A 20,816-nucleotide genomic window follows, 5' to 3' on the forward strand; every position below is an offset into this window, starting at 1 on the left:
TGGTCTAGTTCATCTGAATTACACTCTTCCTGAACCATTCATCCCATGTTCCTCTATGTTCCTCCTTGTCATGTAAACTCCACCCGGTCATGCGTCCCATGTTAAGAAATGGCAGCTATCTTTGCCCTTGGGGTAGATCACCCAGTTCTTAAGGACATATATTTAGAACTGGCAGGTACCTTAGACATGTATGAAGTCCTGTTCTCTGTCTTCCTCTTCCTCTAAGGGTATACACAAGAAAATTGATGGAGGGGAGAAGCTTAGCTAGAGCTTGGAACCTGGAGTCAGGAAGACTGGAGTTCGAATTCTGCCTCAGCCACTTCCTGTGATCCTGGCACACTTAGCTGTGCGACTCTGGCCAAGGCTTTTAACTTCTTCCCACCTCAGTTTTCTCATTTGTAATATGAAGAGAATGATAACACCAACCTTCCAGGGTTGTTATGAGGTAAAATGAGATGATTTTCATTAAGTGCTTTACAAAATGTTCGCTATCATTTAGCATCATCATCATCATCATGCAGGGCCTCTGCAAAGGAACAAGCCAGGTTGATAGGTAACAAACCTTTATTAAGCACTAAACTATGTGCCAGACCCTGTGCTAAGAACTGAGGATGCAAATATAAGCAAACCTGACCAACCAAACCAACCCTGCCCCTCCCCTCAAGGAGCTTACATTCTAATGGAGGAAGCAACACATGTAAGGGTGCTGAAGAGGGGGTGGAGGGGGATGACACAGTCCGTAGAGTCAGAAGCACAGATGGGTGGGCATGAAGCAAAATCAGTCTGGGCCTGATCCCAAAGTGGAGGCCCTGGAAGGGACTTCTCAATGGGAAAAGGCAAGGGCTTTTTTTCTTCCTTTTTTCCCATTTCTTTGGGACCAAGTTTGGTCAATATAATTACCTAGTGTTCATTTTCATTTTATTTTACTTTTTTTGCTGGGGGAGGAGAGGAGGGATTTTTTTCCTTTTCCATTGTTGTTGTCTTCATGATGGCATGTCAAGACATTTTTCCTGTGAGTGTGTCAGAGACCTTTGTTTTGGTGCTTCTGGGCCTCCCTCCGCAGCTTAGCCTCTACTGGCTGCGCATCAGGGCAGTGTCAGGTGGGACAGGAACCCCGACGTTCCTCATTTCAGGTCCAGATCACTGCCCCTGCCATTGTGTATCAGTGTCAGAATCTCCTGTGATTTGAATTGCAGTCTGAAATCAGGTGCATGGGGAACTGCAGAAATCACTTGGTTATGCATGTAGTGCCTTTCACATAAAAAGAACTTGATAAGTGATTGAAATGGTTGAATTAAACTCTTAAATGGTTTTGAAGAGAAGTATTGGAGTCTTGTTCCAAGTCATCAGATGATTTTTGGGTGATTCTGGCCTACGGTTTATTGGTTTGTGGTAGGAAAAAATTCTGATTTAATGCATAAAATTGGTTTAAGCAGAAACTTCTCTTACACTTTCCTTTTTAAAGGTTTTAACTTTGGGGTGGTTAGCAATACTCAGTATATTATTCTTCAGTTAATTAGAGGCATGCTGTGTATTTCACTAGTATTACTAGGTGCAAGACGTTATATGTTGAGGAAAATACACTCCGGTCCATCCTCTGCCCAGCTGCCGGAGTGATATATGTGCCTTCAGGATCAAGTAGCAAAACCCCTTGGTTTGGGGTCAGAACCCTTCACAGCGTGGCCTTTTCCCACCTTTCTGGACTTCTTACGTTTAATTCCTCTTCACTCAGGTGACACTGGCTGCCTTGCCCTCCCATCTCTGTGCCTTTGCACTGGCTGTCCCTTGTGCTTGGAATGCTCTTCCTCCTTCCCACTGCCCACTCTTGGCTTCACTGGCTTCCTTCTGGACTCGCGTTTCCCAGTGTACCTGCTGATTAATAAATGCTGATTAAGGGAGTGAGATAAGACCGAGTTCTTAGGTACACAAGTGAGTGTAGTACAAATTAAAACATAAGTGTTTCAAAGGGATAAAAAGTCTGCTGAGATTCGATAATGGGGAAGCTGTGGTTGGAGGATGGGGCAAGGCTTCTTAGCAGGGATGGCCGTGACTTGCCCATAGGACCATGGGACTGTAAATTTAGACTTGGGAGGGAGCTTAGAGGTCACCCAGTCCAGGACCCTGACTTACAGGTGAGGAAACTAAGGCCCAGATAGGCGTCAGGTTCAAACTTGGGTTTGAATCTCACCTCAGGCACTATCTGTGTCACCTTGGGCAAGCGCATTTATTATTTATTCTGTGCCAGGGACTGTGATAAGTGCCAGGGATACAAAGAAAGAACTCTGCCCTTGCCCTCAAGGAGCTCACCTCTGTAGGAGACAACATGCAAACGACCACTTCCAGAGAGTAGATGGAAGGTGATCTCAGAAGGAATATACTGGAAGAGACTGGGAAAGGCGAGTCCAGAAAGAAGCCAGCGAAGCCAAGAGTTGGCAGCAGGAAGACGGAAGAGCATTCCAGGCATGCGGGACAGCCCCGTGGGCCTCAGATCCCTTCTGTGTAGAAGGAAGGGTTTGGCCTGGCTGCATTTCCAGGCCGCTTCCAGCACCTTCATTTCTTCTGCTGTGGTATTCATAGTCTCCGGGTGACTGAGCAGGCAGCAGGGCTGGGGTTCAGGCTCCCTGGGGCCTTTAACTCTGAGGCACCCCTCCTTCTGTCCTGTTTGTCCAATGTATGCGGCTGTTAACAATGATGGTGAAATTGAGAGTCATCTAGAAGAATGAGCAAATCCATGAGCAAAGGCCTGTGTGTGGATGACCATAGGCTCATGGGTTTAGAACAGGAAGAGACCCCAGAGACCATCAAGTCTAGCCTTCTCACTTTAGAAAAAGGAAACCACAGCCCAAGAAAGGATGAGTGGCTTCTTAAGGTCATGGCCATAGTAAGTAGCAGAGCTGGAATTTGAACCCGAGTTCTTTGACCCCGGTCTAGAATTCTTTCAGCTGTAGGTGATTTGGACAGATGACTGTGGAAGCAGGTGGAGTTGATGTATTATAAACTTTGTTTATAATAATAATATAATATAAAATAATATAAAATAATTGTACTTGCTCTAGAAATACTCTAGGTGGCAGAAAGGAGATAGAGTTTGGTCTTTATACTTGGAGAAATTGATTTTATTTCTGATGAGCTTAATCTTGCATGTGGCAAGCTTTTTTCCTTTTAATTAATTTCTGGAATTAACCTTTAACGTAATCTACAGGCCTGAAATCATAAACCACAATCTATATATAATTTGATTATTCAAGAATATAGTTTGGTATTATCTAAATACTGATTGTGACTACGGGCCAGTTGTATAACCTTGCTGAAGTCTTAGACAAGTCCTCAGCTATAAAATATGAACAAAATGAAATTGCAGATTGTGCACATTAATGTTACATATGGTGTCAAAAGGCTCAATACTATATATTTTTAATATATTAAGGTTTTATTGATGCCTTATTATTTACATCATCATAATTTACATCATCCCTCCCCCTTCTCCTGCCATAGAGCCGTCCCGTATAACAAATGGAATTTTTTTAAAGACAAGGGGAAAAAAGGGGAAAAATCAGGAAATACAAATTAGGAAACTGAAGCTCAACAAGATTTAGGGTTTTGAGAGGTTAAATGACTTGCCGGTAAGAAGTATCAGAAGCAGAATTTGAGTCCATTTTTCTTCTAACTTAAGTCTGAAGATCTTTTCTATGGTGTTTTGATGAACCGTCAGAATAATATGTAGGTAGAGACGTCTGGACAGTTGGAAGCAAAGCTCTGGAATTAAGGAGAGAAGCCTTGTCTAGCCACAAAGAGACTCAGGGGCTTGGCCAGGATCATACAGCCAGTAAGAGTGTCTTTTGGCTTGAAGTCAGTGCTTTTGGAGATCACAGGATCACAGAGAGCGCTGGAAGGAACCTCATTTTACAGATGAGGAATCTGAGAAGCAAGGTGAATAGAGGGACTTGCATAGGGTCCAGTGAGGATCTGAGATGGGATTCTGAGAGAGATTATTATTTCTCTCTTGTATTTAGTAGCTAATTATTGAAATTAAACCTGAGGTTTTTCCCTTTTCTACTTCCTCATTCAGGAATCAGCCCCTGTAGGTTATTCAGGCAGACTTTGAAGTGCTGGGCTGATACAGAGAGGAAGCACTCAGATCTGTGCAAAAGATACAGTTAGGTGAATTGATGGATTCTGGCTCAGGTCTGGGCAAATGTGGATTATTCTCCCTTTTGTCAGACATAGTATGGATACAGATAGTTCTCTCTGACTGACACTGAGTGATCCCAGCCGTGTCCACTCCTTGCTCATTAGAGTAAGCCTGCCTCATTATAATAGTCTTCTCATTCATTACTTGTTAACCAATAAAAATTGAGTTTCACCGTAAAGAACACCCACTCTTCCAAGGGCATATAAGCATTGAGTGGGTTCCATGAAGGATCTTTGGTCTAAGGGAGACAGCTAAATGACCATCCTTTTATTAATAATATGCTAGCATTATTAATAAAGTGATTAATTACCCAGAAACTATGTCTCTCAAACATTTTATACGATTCAAACCTAGGTCTTCCTGACTCTAAGTCCATCACTCTATAATAAATGCAAAGAGATCTAAATAAAGTGCTATGAGAAATTTAAAGAGAAGATACCTGACAGATCAGTCTTTCTTTCTGTTGGTAGGTAGCAGGATGGGTTCATGGAAGAGGTACCATCTGAACTAGGCCTTAAAGGAATAGAAGAATTTCAGTGAGGGGAGCAGTGGAGGGAGGCCATTCTAGCAATAGAAAGAACATGACTTCCATAAACACACAGGTATGGGAAGAGGCAAGATGAGGCAAGGTCGTGGCCGGGATGCTTGTTTTGTTGCATTGTAAATCCCTTAAGTGATAGAGAATTAGAATAAGAATACCTTGGGAAAGTAGCTTGGCGAAAGATGTTGGAAAACCTTGAATGCTAGGCAGAGAAACTTGAACTGGACACAGTAGTTAAGACAAGAACCATTGAAAGGGTTTGAGCAGAGAAGTGACATGACCAGACCTTTCAGCAGTACTATGAAGGATAGAGTTGGAGTAGGAAGGAACGAAGGGTATTATATCCACCTTTAAGGTGGATCAATATAAAATCCTACATGTAGGTTCAAGAAACTGGTTGTGCGAGCATGTGATAGGGGAGACAGAATCCCAGAATCTGAGTTGGTCAGGACCTTTGAGACTGCTGTACCTAGTCCAACCTGCAGCCTAATAAGAATCTTTTCCACCACCTGCTGATCAATAGTCATCTCGCCTTTGCTGGGGATATGCACCAGGGATATGGAGACAAAGCAGGATTACATTCTAACTGGGGAGACAACATGTGCGTACGTCAGTATATACAGAATAAATATGTGCAAAACTGTACATCAGTAAGGGGTGTGAGTGTGTGTGTACACATGTACGTACACACATGGAAGATCAGAGAGAGAAGTGAGGATCATAGTGGAGGCATTCTGCTGGGGAAGACAGAAGGGAGTGGGATTTGCCTTGGCCAAAAGGGCCTCTTCCTCATGTGAGATGGGTATAGGAGGAGATGGTGGAGATGTCGGAGTGAGGTGAGGCGAGGGAAAAAAGACGTGAGGGAGCTCTTGGCAAGTGACTTCATTCGTTCGTGAAGGATTAAGCTGAGTCTTCATCTGAGCAGATGAGTGTCCTGGCAGGCTGGAGGAAGAATGAACAGGTTGGGAAAGTTTGATGTGGTGAGTGGGAGGGCATGTGGGCAAAGGGTGTGACAGGATTCCCTTGCAGTAGTGAGGTCCCATTTGAGATAACGGGACATAGATTTGTAGTGGATGACTAGTCAACACCTTTTGTGATTTTTCTCCAGGTCTGTTCAGCATGGTAGGTTGAATCCTATAATCTAAAATTCTCTTGGGAAAGTCAGCCCAGGTAGGATGAGAAGCTCTCAAGAATGAAATTCTGAAGACTTGAAGAGAAATCATTCCAATGAGGAGGGTGGAGGAAGGGAACAAGCATTTGTTCAGCACCTACTGTGTGCCAAGCACATTGTCTCATTTGATCCTCACAATAACCCGGGGAGGTAGGTGCTATTTCCGTTTTACAACTGAGGAAACTGAGGCACAGAGTAGTTAATTGACTTGTCCAGGGTCATAGCTAGTATGTGTCTGAGACCAGATTTGAACCCAGGCCCAGCAGTCTATTCACTGCACCCGGCCAAAGAGGCTAGGAGCACAAAGAACTCTTCAACCAACATAGATTCAAAGAGACATTTAGAGAAAATGGTTTCCTTTACTTGGAACTTGGGAAGGTTCTAGAATGGATCGTTTAAAAACACCTAGAAGAGGAATCTCTGAGCACAATAAGTCCTTGTCACAGGATCATTTTAAAGTCCTGCAGATGGTGACTTGGAGAACAAAAGCCTTGGGGGGGGGGCACGGTGTATGATTGCTGTCTGCTAGTATTGGAAGGGCTGTCCTGTGCAAAAGGGAATCACTAGCTTTGGTTTGGCCCCAGAGGGCAAAATTAGGAACTGTGGAGGAAGTTTAGATTTGTGTCAGCAAAAGCAGCCCAACTGTTAAGAGGTGCCCAAAGTAAAATGGGCTGCCTCAGAAAGTGCAGAGGCCCTTTGCATTGGAGGGTTTTAAGCAGAGGCAAGATAACTTGCTGGTCCTTTGTTTTTGAAGAGGACCAATGACATCATGGGTGGTGTCTTGACTGGAGCATGAATTGGATTTAAGTGAGGCAGAGCTGCACAAAGTCATCGGCCTCACTTTCTCTTCCTCAGTCGTCGAAATCCCAGGACAAAAGTCAGAAAGCCTGGCGAAGGCCCGGCGTGCAGCGGATGACCTTGGTGTCTCTTTGATGTCTGCCCAAGCTCTAAGCGCTCCACAGCACCTGTTTCATCCGTCTTCTTGGCCATTGGAACAAATTGTTCTCATCTACCCATTCCGCCAGGAGACATCTTCACATGCTGGGGGTAGACACCCCCTAACTCGCCGACGGGTTTGAGGCCCATCAGTTACCCTTAACCTGGGTGTGGCTGGTGCTGGTGCCGAAGCTTCTTAGAACCACAGATGAGAGGCAGCTGGAGGTGGACACCGAAGGTGGATGGGCAGCCGTCATACCAGGGGTGCTCGTCCTCCCGAACACCCATACACCCTGGCAAGATAACTATTTGTCTACACGTAGGAAGGATCATTTTTTGGTTATAGGTTAGATTAGTTGACTGCCAAAATCTCTTCAGATTCTAAAATTTTGTGATTCTGTGAGCTGTCATTGAGGACTATTAACAGTAATAATGATAATAATAGTGATAATAGACAACATTTGTGTAGCACTTTAAGGTTTGCAAAGCACTTTTCAGAATAAACAGAATAAATTTTATCCTCAAAATAATCCTGAAATATAGGTACTATTACCCCTATTTTACAGATGAAGAAACTGAGGCAAAAAACCATCTGAGGCTGGATTTGAACTTAAGTCTGCCTGATTCCAGATCCTCTATTCTAGACATTGTGTCATACCTAGTTGCCTTACGCTACAGCCTGATATTGTTGTCTCAGGATTGTTCCTGCAACCAGTGGGCATCCTCAGCAAGGTTATTGGAAACTACCGTGCACGCCTGCCCCTGTGCTCAGCCTGCTGGCCGTGCTGACTGGGTCAGCTGCAGATGGATCTTCTCAGATCTCAGTCTGGGCTTTCGCTGCTGCCCGCTAGCTGCTTGTTACTCTCTGCTCACATCTTCTGTTCTCCTTACAACAGCTGCTGCAAATGTTCTCTTCCCTTACCAAGCCACCGGGAGCACTCTCTCAGCCGTCCATCCAGCATCGCTGGCTCCTGGGTGCAGTCTGACAGCTTTCTTGATAGCTCTGTGACATTTGCCACTGTTGATGGAGCGCCTCCTCCATCTGGTACTGCCTCCTCCTGGGTGTAGGGGACGCTGCCCTTTGGGGTTCTCTGTGCTTCGGTGCTCTTTATTGTCTGTGAGTTTCACAGACTCCTCCTTCATCTGTAGCTTCTGCCCTAGTCTCTCTCCTGATAGCCTTCAGTCCTGCTTCTGCAGCTGCCTGCTGGATGCCTTGTCCCTGTATTTCTGTAGAATACCGTTTACAGTGTTCCAAACAGAACTCGTTCTCCGTTCCCCCTAGACTCAGCCCTCCTGCTTTCCCTGTCTCTGTGGCCATTACGTCATCCTTTCAGTCACTCACTTCCCTACCCTCTGAGTCACCCTGGACTCGTTCCTCTGCCCCCACCCCATAGCCTTTGGTGATTTTGTCGCCTCTTCTGGCCAGTCATGGGCTTGGTTCGGTCATTTCCATTTCCCCAACATTTTTCACATCCAATGCATTCTTTCCAGTCATGGCCACCACCCTAGGGATAGGGAGGCAGGGAGAGAATAAACATTTGTATAGTGCCTACTGGGGCTGTGAGGTGGTACAGTGAATAGAGTGCTGGGTCTGGAGTCAGGAAGACTCATCTTCATGAGTTCAAATCTGTCCTGAGACACTACTTGTGTGACCTCGGGCAAGTCAGTCAACCCTGCTTGCCTTAGTTTCCTCATCCGTACAGTGAACTGGAGAAGGAAATGGCAAATCACTCCGATATCTTTGCCAAGAAAACCCCAAACAAGGGTCATGAAGAGTCGGACACCACTGAAAAATGACTGAACGACAAAAAAGTACTTATTGCATGCCAGGCACCGTGCTAAGCACTTTACAAATATGGTCTCCTTTAATCCTTACTACAACCCTGGGAGAGAGGTGCTATTATTATCCCCATTTGACAGTTGAGAAAACTGAGGCAAACAGATTAAGTGACTTGCTCAGGGTAACACAGTAAGCGTCTGACGCTGAATTTGAACTCAAATCTTCCTGACTCCAGGCCCAGCTCTCTATCCACGGTGCCACCCGGCTGCCTTGTCTAGGCCTCTTTCTTGAACCATTACTATATTCCTATTTGGTTTCCTTTGTGTCCACTCTCCTTTCTCCAATCTGTCCTTCACATAATTGCCAGACTGATACTCCTAAAGTACGGGTCTGACCGTGTTAGTTCTCTGCCTAAGAAGCCCTTTAGCAGCTAACTCCAGACTATTTTTCTAGATTGATGTCATGTTATTCCCTTTTACCCATTTGAGCTAAACTCATCTGTTTTCTTTTTGCCTTGTATGGTGTATTCCTCTTTGATTTGGCATAGGCTCTCCTGTGAGCTTGAAATGTTTGCATTTCTCCTTTCCGCTTGTGACTCAGTATTTATTCTTCAAGGTTCAGCTCAGGAGCCATCTCCTACACTAGGCCTTTCCTGATTCTCCCCAGTTTTTAGTTTCTCCCCTCAACCCCAATGCCATTTTGATTTATTTTGTGTATGTTCAGTATTTCCTTTTCAGTGAATATGCTCGTTTCCCCTTAATAAGCTGTAAGCTTCTTGAGGGCAGGGACTGACTGTCTTGCTTCTGTCTTTGTCTCCTCATTGCCTGTCAGTACCGTATTTGACATAACAGTACACATTAAGTAAATGCTAGTCGATTGATTAGATAAACATCTGGCAAATGTGATGTACTTCTGGTTGTCAGAAATCAGGAAACCTAGAGAGACCAGAGAAGGTCCACTAAACTAATCCTGGATTGAGCCTGCCAAGTGATGATGGACCACACAGCTCAAGATACGTTAGCGTGAAATGACCAGAGTAGATGTCCTCAGTATTGTAGTATTTCAGATGAATGTGTGACTGTCTCTCTGCTCACGCATCAACATTGTAGTCCGTTCACAGCCTGTCACCCTTGACTTTCTAAAAACCTCTCCTGGAAGATCCTCCCATTGTAGTAGAGGTCTCCATCCAGGCCTTTTGGTATTTGGTAGATGTCATTGCCTGACTCACAAAGCTGTTGTGAGGGTCAGATGGTACAACACATGGAAAGCCCTTTGCAGACGATGAAGGTTGATTTGAATGTTAGCGACTCTTGTTTTCGTTGCTATTTCGGGATCGTCATCCATGTCACTCCCACGTGTGCAGGCTCTCCAAGACTCTTCCTCTCTCTCTTTTTCTTAGTAACTTTCTCTGTTTCTGTGGGTTTGATTATCCTCCATATCATCAGCACAGCGTAGTAGATAGAGAGCTGACTTGTAAAGCAGGAATACCATGCTTCACATTCTGTCTTTCATACATGTGTGACCTTGTGTGTGACCCTGGGCAAGTCACTTAACCTCAGTCAGTGCTCTGGGAAGCTGTCCCTGATCCAGTCCATCTTCCACTCAGCTGTCACACTGATTTCCCTGAAACACAGATCTGGCCATTCAGTAAATTCCAGTTTCTTTCTATTGCTTCTGGGATCAGGTATAAAGCCCTTAATAACCTGGCGCCTTCCTGCTTCCCAGTCTTCTCACACCTGACTCCCATCCATGTTGTCATCAATCCAGGGAGGTCGACCTCCTGGCTGTTCCCCCAACATGACTCTCTATCTCCTGACTCCAGATGCTTTCACTAGTTGACCTCCATGCTAGAACTCTACCCTAGGTCTGGGCTTCCTTCAGGTCTCAGCTAAAATTCCATGCTCTGCAAGAAGCCTTTTCCGGTCCTTCTTAATCTTAGTACCTTCTAGTTTATCCTGGCTGTGGCTTGTTTGGATCAGTTCTCTGCATTTTGCCTCTCCCATTAGATTGTGAGCCCCTTGAGAGCAGGTACTATTTTTTGCCTTTTTTCTATTCTTAGCAGTTAGCAAGGTGCCTGGCACAGGGTAGGTGCTTAACAAATGCTAGTTGACTGACCGTATAAGACATTTCAGAGGTGTTTTTCATATTGAGTGTAGATATCTTTGATTTCTTCATTGAGAAACTGCCTGTTCATGTTCTTTGACCATTTGTCAATTGGGGAGTGGCTTATATTTTTATAAATTTGACTCAGTTCTCTATAGGCTTGAGAAATGAGGCCTTTATCAGAGAAACTTACTATGAATTTTTTTCTCCCGGTTCCCTGCTCTTCCTTATGATCTTGGCTACGTTAGTTTTGTTTGTGTAAAAAGTGTTTAATTTAGTGTAATCAGAATTATCCATTTTACTTTCTGTGATCCTCTCTGTCTCTTGTTTAGTCTTAAATTCTTCTCTAGGTAAAATTTTCCTTGCTTACCTAATTTGCTTGCAATATCCTTTATGTCTAAATCACGTACCCATTTTGATCTTATCTTAGTGTATGGTGTCAGATGTTTGTCCATACCTAGTTTCTGCCAAACTGCTTTCCAGTTTTCCCATCAATTTTTGTCAAATGGTGACTTCTTGTCCCAAAAGCTTGGATCTTTGGGTTTATCAAACATTAGATTACTGTGGTTGTTTATTTCTGTGCATTGTGTACTAATACATTCCACTGATCCACCATTCTATTTCTTAACCAGTACCAGATTGTTTTGATGATTACTACTTTGTGGTATAGGCAGCTAGGAATTCTGAGAAGCACACTGAGGAGGAATCGGGGCCGAGTGCAAAGGTACTGAGGTAGAAAATGGAATAGCAACAAGACCTCCAGTTTTATTGGACTGTGGTGAATGTGATGATGCCGGGTCTTTAAAGCCCAACAAAGGATATTTGATCCTGGAAGCTGAGAGAGAGAGAGAGAGAGAGAGAGAGAGAGACATGGTCAGATGTATATTTTAAGGAAGATCCTTCTGGTGGCAGTGTTAAGGCTCATAACTTTGTGAATGCAAAGTAGGGATCGTATAAGAGAGATGTAAAGATAGAAACGCTATGTTTTAGCAGTGACCCGGATGTAGGGTGAGTGTGAGGGAGGCACCAGGGCCACACTGAAGTCGCAGACCTGAGTGGCTGCAAGGATGCTGGTGCCCTTGACATAAATAGGGCAGTTCAAAAGATGGAGGGTGAGTTTAAGGGAAAGAAAATCAGCTCTGTTGTCCATGTGTTGAGCCTGATATCCTGCAGACCGGGGCTTCTTAAGCTTTTTCCTCTTGAGACCCTTTCAGCACTTCTTAGATCCCCACAGTTTAAGAAATGCTGCTGCGTAGGCAATTCTGTGGATGGCTGGAGCTCAGGAGACAGAGTCGGGTTGGATAAAATTGCCAGATCTGGGGGTTTGCCATCATGGAGATGATGATTGAACCACTGGGAGCTGTGCTCGATATGATGATGGGGCAGACTAGACCATGAGTTAAGTGACTCGATTCCCATTTCTTAATTTTGCCACTGACAAGGTCATACATATAGACATGGCCCCCTGGGACTAATGAAGATGACCTTCTCCAGCCCACTTACCTACACTCCGGCAGTTATGGAGATGGAAGCAATGCATTTTGTAGTGATTTGAACACTATTAAAAGTGGCATCTGAGTGAAAGTCATTTGGTACCTCCGCTAGGTGGGCCCCAGAGAAGACGTGTACTGTGAGCTTCCCTGAGCCCCTCAGGGTGGGGGCAGCCAGGGGTCTAAAGGCCTTTGCCTCGTGACTGTGCAGTTCAGCTACCTCAGCCTCCCTTCCCCCTTGGCCCTCACAGCCCTTTCTCCCTTTGGTCTCCCTACCACTCCCCTTCTCCCTCCCTTCCCCAGGGGGAAAAAACCCCAACTAGGCCATATTTCTTTTTCTTTTTTTGAAAAACATGCTGTTGTCTGACTGGTATGTTATCCCTGCAGCTGGGTGCTTCTGGGGTCCTACTAGCGTAGTGTTTGCTTTGTTTTGTAGTTTTGCTTTTGCTAACCCTACCAGCCTCACTCCCTTATTGCCTCAAGGTACTCTCTTGGGAGCCTTTCCCATGGGGCCTCCTTTCTTGCTCCCCCTCTGCCTTTCCCCAGAAGTCTCTGTTTGTCCTCCAGTAGGTACTTAGAAGACTGGAAATCTCACATGTTTCTGTTGTTTCCCCCCTCCCCTCTTTCAAACATCTATTCTCCTTGTTTTATCTGGAGAGTGACTCTGTTCTCTGAAACAAAGCCAGTGGCTCAGCTTACTCTCTGCAGAGAGGATCCCGTTGGCTCCCCATCTCGTCCTTGCCATTTAGCATTCCTGGGGTGTCGTGGCTGGGGATGTTGCTGATGTCACTGCCTGCCTTATCAGGATTTTGCTCTTTGTTTCACAGGGAGCTGTGATTGGTATAGACGATGAGGACGACAGCACCTTCACAATAACTGTTGATCAGAAAACCTTCCATTTCCAGGGTGAGCTGAAAGACGAGATTCTTTCTTTTTATGGTTCCATCGGCAGGGATCTTCTCGGTGGGGGTGGTACTGGCCGGATGCCTTGAATGTTTCTGCCATAGATACTGCGTGAACGATGAGCACGGGGCGGGGGGAGCCTGCTGTCTGAGGAGGGGCTGCTGCTGCTGCAGGGTAGGCTGGCTTCTCTACGATGGTGGCGTACGTATGTATCAGAAAAGACTGTAGCTTTAAAGGCAGCAGTGTGTGATTAAAAATTTAAAGGATAAAATCAGTCAAGGGGGAGAATGATGGGCTGCTGTTGGCTTGCCTCTCTGGGCTGCCGCTGATACTGATCTCCTTTCTCCAGGAGAGGGATTGTGCTTCTGCAGGGCACGTCTGCGAGACTAAACGCTGCAGTTCGTGTACAGTCAAACTTGAGACGTGGTTGTGTTGGAGAGGGACGCCACGTCTGACTCCAAGGTGGTGAATTGCTTCAAGGACTACAAGCTTGCATTCATTTCATCTCCATTTCTGTGTCTTGTCCGCCAGCCGTCATTTCTCTGCTCCTATCCTTGTCCTCTTTCCTTACGCCAATGCCCTCTGCCCCTGCTATGTTCCGGCATTGCATGCTTTGGCTCACCGGTAGAAAGGGTAAGGTCCTGGATGATCATTCTCATTTCATGTTGCTTTGAGCATTGGGGATCAGCCTCCCCGCCCAGCTAGCTTCAGGCTTCTGTTGGAGTGGTGCTTTGCCTGTCAGAGTAGCATCTCTCCACTATTAACAAACCCAGGAGGAGCTTCACAGTCTGGAGGGGGGTGTTGTTTGGTTTAATGCATGATTTCTGAAAGAAGCAGGGTAATTAGTCCAGAGTCTTGTTTTTTAGTGTGAAAATATTGTGGTGATTGCCTAGGTGTAAGCGGTCCTAGTTGGTTCGGGTTGAATGGGAGTGTCCCAGTGTCCATTGTGTTCTGGAAAGTGAAAGCTGTATGTTCTCCGAAGGGCCCTTTCCCTGAGATCCTAGGCCAGGCATAGTCTTGGGTCAGGGATTATTTGAATAATAAGGCTATAATGTGCAGCAACAGTTATGTCTCTGCCAGTATTGGGCCCTATGTCCTCTACTTCTCATTTGTTCTCCTCCACCAAATCTTTTATGAAAGGCCTGATTCTTGATTTTTAAGAATATATGCTGTACACATGTGCTGAGCATTTCTCTACAAGAAGAAGACTTCAGTTGATTTAAGTTGGATACTTCCGTGGGCCTTGAGTGCAGGTGTGGATGCAGGTGAGGACTGTCTACTGCAGTGTGGAATCTGCTCCTCTGCGGTTGCTAAGGCAACACCCCTTCTGCAGCTCTCATCTGCTGTGTTGTGGGATTGTGTCAGGAGAACCAGACCTCTGGAGGAAAGGCCAGTCGCTGCACCTTTGGGTTCAGATAGAAGGCATTTCTCCTGCCCACCCCCCCTTTCCTCCTTGGCCCCATTCCACTGACTTCTGGGTGAAAGAACAGCTTCATGTGTGATGATGGCTGTAAGAATTGATAGGGGCTTAGAGATTTATCAGAGATTCACTTCATCAGAAGCCAGGTGTGGATGAATAGTTGAAGTTTTGTCCCTGATGATTGTAGGATTCAGGAGCAATATACTTAATTGTAGGCTGCGGAAGTATGCTGGCGGGCAGAATTTCTTTCTTATTAATGGCAGATGCTTTCTCATTAAGGATGATGCTTGCATCTAAGCAGAAATCTTTATATATTTGAGAAAAACAAAGTTGTGAGATGCCCAACACATTTTTCATTTTTTTGTGATATGTAATACAACCATCTGTAATATGGTTTTGGGTCAAAAGATCATAGCTGGAAGACCCTACAGAGGCCATATAGTACAACCCCCTGGCTTTAGAGATGGGGAAACTGGGGCCCAGGTCACACAGGTAATGCCAGGAGTGGCAGTCAAACCCAGGACCTCTGACTCCAGAGGTAGTACTCTTTCAGACCTTTTATTCCAGTTGTACTAAATTTGTGTGTAAATTAATGAACCTCATATTATTAAATGTCCTATCCTTGCCTTTTTGAACAAGACGCATTGTAGTGTAGTAGAAATTACCCTGGTCTTTGCGTGAAAAGACCTGAACTGGAGTTTTGACTTGGAGGCCTGTGATGGCTGTGGCCTTGAGTCTTTTCATCTCTCTGGGTCTCCCTTTGCTCACTTGTAACCCCACTTGTATATCCTACCATGCCAGGGCGGAAGTATCAGCAGGAAAAGAAAGGTGTTGGGTGTTTGGCCTAGAACCCTGAGCTGGGATTATTTAAAATCAAGCAAAAACTGCCAATTGGTAAATGTCAGGATCACAGTCAGGCTCCTGCCAAGTGCCCTGAGCAAGCTGGGCATTCTGGTGAGGCCCTTGGGCATCAGTTTTCCTCCTTCTCCTCTTGTGTCGTTACTGTCAGAGAGACGCTGTGAAGTGGTGCCCTGAGAGCCCCCCTCACCCCCGGGAGCCAAGAAGAGCCAGGCTCAGGTGCCATCTTTGATGCGCCCTGACTGGGTAACCGAGGCCGTTTCTCTCACACCCATGTATTTAGCTAAAACTTTGAGTTGTGTACAATTGCCAGTGGGCTATGGCAGAGGGAGTTGGCTCCCTCTGCTCATGAAATTACAGGTCCATACCAAAACATCCTGTCTACTCCTGTTAATAATTTATTAGTCACCACCAAATGTGTAGTGGAAACAGTGCTTGCTCTGTATGACCACGGGCAAGTCATTTCTTCCCTTCTGGCCTCCCATGTTCCCTTCCATAAATCAGGGAGCTGGAGTAGATGGATGGCCCCAAAGGTCTGACCTTCCCATTTGACCTTCTCTTTGTATGCATGATTGTCATACTCATGGAGAGTGACACAAAACATAGATTGTTCTGTAGAGAGGGAGAGCGTTGGTTCTGACAGGTAGAAGGAGCACTGGGCCTTTGACTTTTTAGAAGACCTGGACCTATGTCCCAGCTCTGCTCTTTACTGAGTGACCTTGAACAAGGCCCTCCCTGCCTGCTTGTAACTGCAGGTGCTCCATCCAGGTGGGCAGGAGTGCTTGCAAGACCTACTGACAAGGCGAATGCTTTGTGAGCCTTTGGTGCTAGATAAATGTCTGCTGTCTACGGATTTCCCTGAAAGACTCAACCTGGAATAACTATTCCCTGTGACGTGTAAGTGCTCGAAGCTTTCGGAGGCCTTGGATTCCCAGTCCTAGTTGTTAACTCTGCCACAACCTGAGGATCACGGAGACCTCGGGTCAGAGCAGGAAGGACTGTTAGAGGTGAGATCGTCTAGTGCAGCCTTCTCCTTTGACAGGGGAGTGATCCAAGTTCATAGAGGTGGAGTGCAGTGACTAAGCTAGTGTTGCACAGCTATCCGGAGAGGCTCAAGTGCAGTCACGTTAAATTCACTCTTACAGAATGGCAGAATCTCAGAGGTATCTAGCGTAACCCATCAAATCCGGCTGAAGAGTCCTTTCAAGACCCAGTATGTAGCAAGCAGCCATTCAGGTGTCGCTTGAAGGCCTCTCGTGCATGGGAACCCACTGCTCCGAAGGCAGCCCACCGCACTTTTGGGAAGCTTTTCTTTCCTCTCCTTCCCTTTTTCCTTCTCCGTGCATAGAATGGAGCCAAAACTTGCTCCCTGTACCAAGCAGAATAAGTCCAGTCCTTCTGCGGGCCAGTCCTTTAGATACTTGAAATGAATAGAAAAAATGCAAATGGGCGATAGGGTTAGTGAAGGCGAGGTCTGACTTCTTAAATAGTGGAAATCACTATTGTGACTCATCCTTTTTGGTGGGAAATGATGTCCTGTGTGTGGTAGGAACCTAATGATGTTTCTTGGATTCAGTGGGAGAAAGTGTCACAAGGACAATGGTGCAGCTGTTCTGTGGGTGCCCAGGTGAGCAGGGGCTGTAATGGGCAGAGCGAGATCCAGCTTCCTGAGATGGAGGCTGACAGCTGTATTCAGAGACATTCAGATGGGATGAATGAGTTCTTTTTAAAAAACAAAACATGTGGCTGTTTAATAACAAACACAGTCGTTTGTAATCTTCCTGACGCTATCTTAAGCATTCAGCATTTTATAGCTTTGTTAACTAGTTTAGAATCTTTTATTTTTAGTAATGACAATGGCAACTCACATTTATACAATATTTGCTTAATGTCACAAAGGGCAGACCCCTTTTTAAAAAAAAAATCTGTTCCTCACAACAGAGAGGCAGGGCAATTATTATTCCCATCTTACAGGGAAGGAGACTGAGACCCAGAGAAGGGAAATAATGTGCCTGGGGCCTCTTAGCTGGCAAATGGCAGAGTGAGAATTCAAACCCAGGGATTTTGACTCCCACGATCAGTGTTCATGCCATCCCATCAATCTTTTGAGAGTGTTTTCAGGAAACATACCACCCAGTAAGTCATGCATGGTTGTGTAATAGCAGAACCTTTAAACTCAGCATCTCAAAACATTTGGTTAGGAAGCAACCACTTTCAATCAGTGTGTTCTTGGGTTGAGTTTTAAAGGTGAGAATATGTTTAAGAACGGTCAATCAAGAAACTACTGTCACTATAATTGAAGGCACATTTTAAAGCTTTGGAATAATCCTGGGCCAGTACAAGCTCAAGCATTTTCTTGGAGAAGAAATGGCTGAGCATTAGCAGAAATAACCAAGTTGCCTTGCTTTGTTCTCCTGGCTTCTGAGTTGCTACCATTCTCAAGTTCATTTTCATTGATGTCTTTTTTAATTGGCCTCTTGCAACTGTGTAGTCCAAGCTTCATTTTTTTTGAATGACTTAAAAACATGTACACACACAGATACAAACCCATCTTGAAATCAGCACGAGGAAATAGAAATAAGTTTTGGAACTCCTTCCACAAATACGCCTGCCTTGAGCGGCTTATGTAAATGTCTTATCTAAATGGTGTGGTCTGTTAGGCCAAGGCTGGTCTTGGGTTTGAGTCCTGGCTTAGGCATTTCAGCAGTTGTAGGACTGGGATCCTGTCTCAGTGCTCTGCTGTGGTATATGTTGGAACCTTTAGACATGGAGCACAACAATCTTGAAAGTGAGCATTCACTACAGAGGGAATGGAGAGGCGGGCACATTGAGAGTGTGAACCAGTGAGGCTGCAGCCGGTGAAGAGCTTGGAGTAAAAGAAGGGCATCGGGGAATCTACTGCAGGCGGAGCAGGTGGGCTGGCTACACAGCCAGGTGAACAGCCTGTGTCCTCCACAGCAGGCATCCTGGAGATGTCAGGAGGAACAGGGGAAGACCTCCATTTAATGTGGTGGGCGAACTGGGCCTCTGCGAGCAAACTTCCGGGAAAGCATGCACCAGAGTGCCTGGGCTTGGCAAGCTTGGGTGGCTGTGATAGGAGACACGGCAGCAACATCAAGTCATCTTCCTGAGCCTCAGTTTATCCATTTGTAAAATGGCAGTAATCATGTTTGTACTCTACAGGGCTGTTGTGAGGAAAGTGTTTTATGAGCTGTAATGTGCTACATACATGTAAACTCATTTTTAAAAGAATTTATTAAGCACCTACTATGTGCCTGGCTCTGTGCTGGGCATACAAAGACAAAAATGCAACATTCTGTTTTCTCAAGGAGCTTACATTCTATTTTGAGACACCACATAAGCATGTGTAGGTACGTACAGAACAAATATGGAGTAGTTTGGGGAGGGAGGATTGTCACAGCGGGAGGGCTCAGAAGAGGCTTCACGTAGGAGGAAGCCATTAAGCAGAGTTCTGCGGGATACCTGAAATTCTCTAAGGCAAAGGTGAGGAGGGAGTACATTCCAGGCATTGGGACAGCTAGTGTAAAGGTGTGGAAATGAGAGGCGGGGTAACATGGAGGAGAAATAACAGGAAAGCCACTTTGGTTAGACCAGACGGTAAGAGGAGAGGGTTGGACGAGGTGACTGACCTAAGGGTTCTTTCTTCTGTAGTTCTCTCTAGCTCTAAATCTTTGCTTGTGTGACAGTGAAGACCGAAATTCTTGGAAAGGCCAGCGTGGTTCAGTAATACAGAAATGTCTGTACTAGGCTTCATATGCTGGGGGAGAAATCACAGGCTACTTTGTTTTTATAAAGGCTTTCTCTTCCAACATTGAGGGGAAAAGATCTCTTTTAAGGTATAAATTTACGAAAGCATTGCTAGATGCCTTTAACATTTTACCTAAAGCAGCAGAAATCCTGACATGTGTTTTATACCCTTGTCAGGCTCTGTTGGCAGTTCTTGGTAGCTGCCTCTATGCTAATCTTGTTGTGGAAGGGGTATGATTTACAGATATTTAATATTCAGTATGCCCTAAATGCAAGGCTGTTAGCTCCTGTCTTGTTTTTCATCCTTCCTTTGGCTGCTCAACTTTGCATGTGAGTTCTGGAGACCAACGTGTTGTCTCTGTTTTCTGACACATACACGCATGTACTTATTTTCTCTTTTCTTCCTTCCCCTTCCCCTGTCCTTTCCCTCTTTCCCTTTTCTCCTCATTCTTCTTGATCTCTTCATGGCATTTGAAATTGTTGGCCATCTGGTCCATCTTCAAATGCTGCTCCCTTGACTTCTGCGTCATGTAATGGTTTTAACTCCATTTTCTTCTCCTCATGCCTCTTATGTTGATTTATCTTCTTCCTGTCCCTAAACTATGTCTGTTAACCATGCTTAGCTCTAAATCTCTTTCCCTTTGTGAATGAATTAATCCTGCGTCCTGGATTTTAACTTTGACCTCTTTGTAGATGACTCTCTGGAGGCAGCTAGGTTGTGCCATAGTGCATAGAGTGCCAGGCCTGCAGTTAGGAAGACCTGAGTTCAAATGCAGCTTCAGACACTTGCTAGCTCTGTGATCCTGGACAAGTCACTTTAACCCTGTTTGCCTCAGTTTCCTTCTCTGTAAAATGAGCTGGAGAAGGGAATGGCAAACTACTCCAGTATCTTTGCCAAGAAAACCCCAAATGAGGTCATGAAGAGTCAGACATGACTGAAATGACTGAAAAACAGCAAAAGATGACTCTGACATTTGTGTGACTACTTCATTGATTCAGGCCTTCAAGTACCCTCACTTCCTCTCAGGTTCCATCCATAGGCCTCTGTCTGACATCTCCAGTTGAGTGTCCTGACATCCCATCAAACCCTGTACATCCCACACTCCAGTCATCATTTGCCACCTTTTCGGGCTCCTCTGCCTGAACTCCCCTTCCTGAATGCAGGCAGAGACACTACCATTCTCTCACTTATTCATATATTTATTTTTTTATTCGACAGATATTTATCAAACACGTGGCTGTTTTCAAGATGCTGTACTAGGTGCTGGGGAGTACAAACAAATGTAGAGCACAGACCTTGTTCTTGAGAAGCTTGTAATCTAATAGGAGAGAAATGGACACAAATGATTTTACTACGAGGTGTTGGGAGCTAAGTGAGAAGGAGACATCCAGGCATGATGCTGTGTGAGACTGGGAACGGACTGATAAAAAAAGCAGTGCCTGAGCTGGGCCTTGAATGCAAGACTTGCGGAGGGGGATTTGGGGGCTGGGGATTTCCATTTCAGACCTGGGTTTTGGCATGAGTGAAGGGCATGAAGATGACATAGACCAGAAGAAGAATTGGGCCATGGGGAGAATAATCAAGTTTTGGTGGAGGAATGGAGAGGTGGAGGGCCTTGGCTGTCAGGATCAGGACTTCCTACTTTATTTGGCA

General features: G+C 45.2%; 1 protein-coding gene across 2 annotated transcripts in view; it reads left to right on the forward strand.

The window, feature by feature from the left end:
* Positions 1–20,816, forward strand: part of OSBPL9 (oxysterol binding protein like 9) — a 156,023-nt gene that overhangs the window by 40,877 nt on the left and 94,330 nt on the right. For both annotated transcript variants that reach the window (XM_027838253.1, XM_027838255.1), the window contains exon 3: positions 13,041–13,119. In XM_027838253.1, coding sequence (XP_027694054.1) covers positions 13,041–13,119 — 79 coding nt within the window. The remainder of the gene's footprint in view (positions 1–13,040; positions 13,120–20,816) is intronic.

The sequence above is a fragment of the Vombatus ursinus genome, unplaced genomic scaffold, assembly GCF_900497805.2.
Source record: "Vombatus ursinus unplaced genomic scaffold, bare-nosed wombat genome assembly UNPS02014825.1, whole genome shotgun sequence".
Classification (NCBI taxonomy): Eukaryota; Metazoa; Chordata; class Mammalia; order Diprotodontia; family Vombatidae; genus Vombatus; species Vombatus ursinus.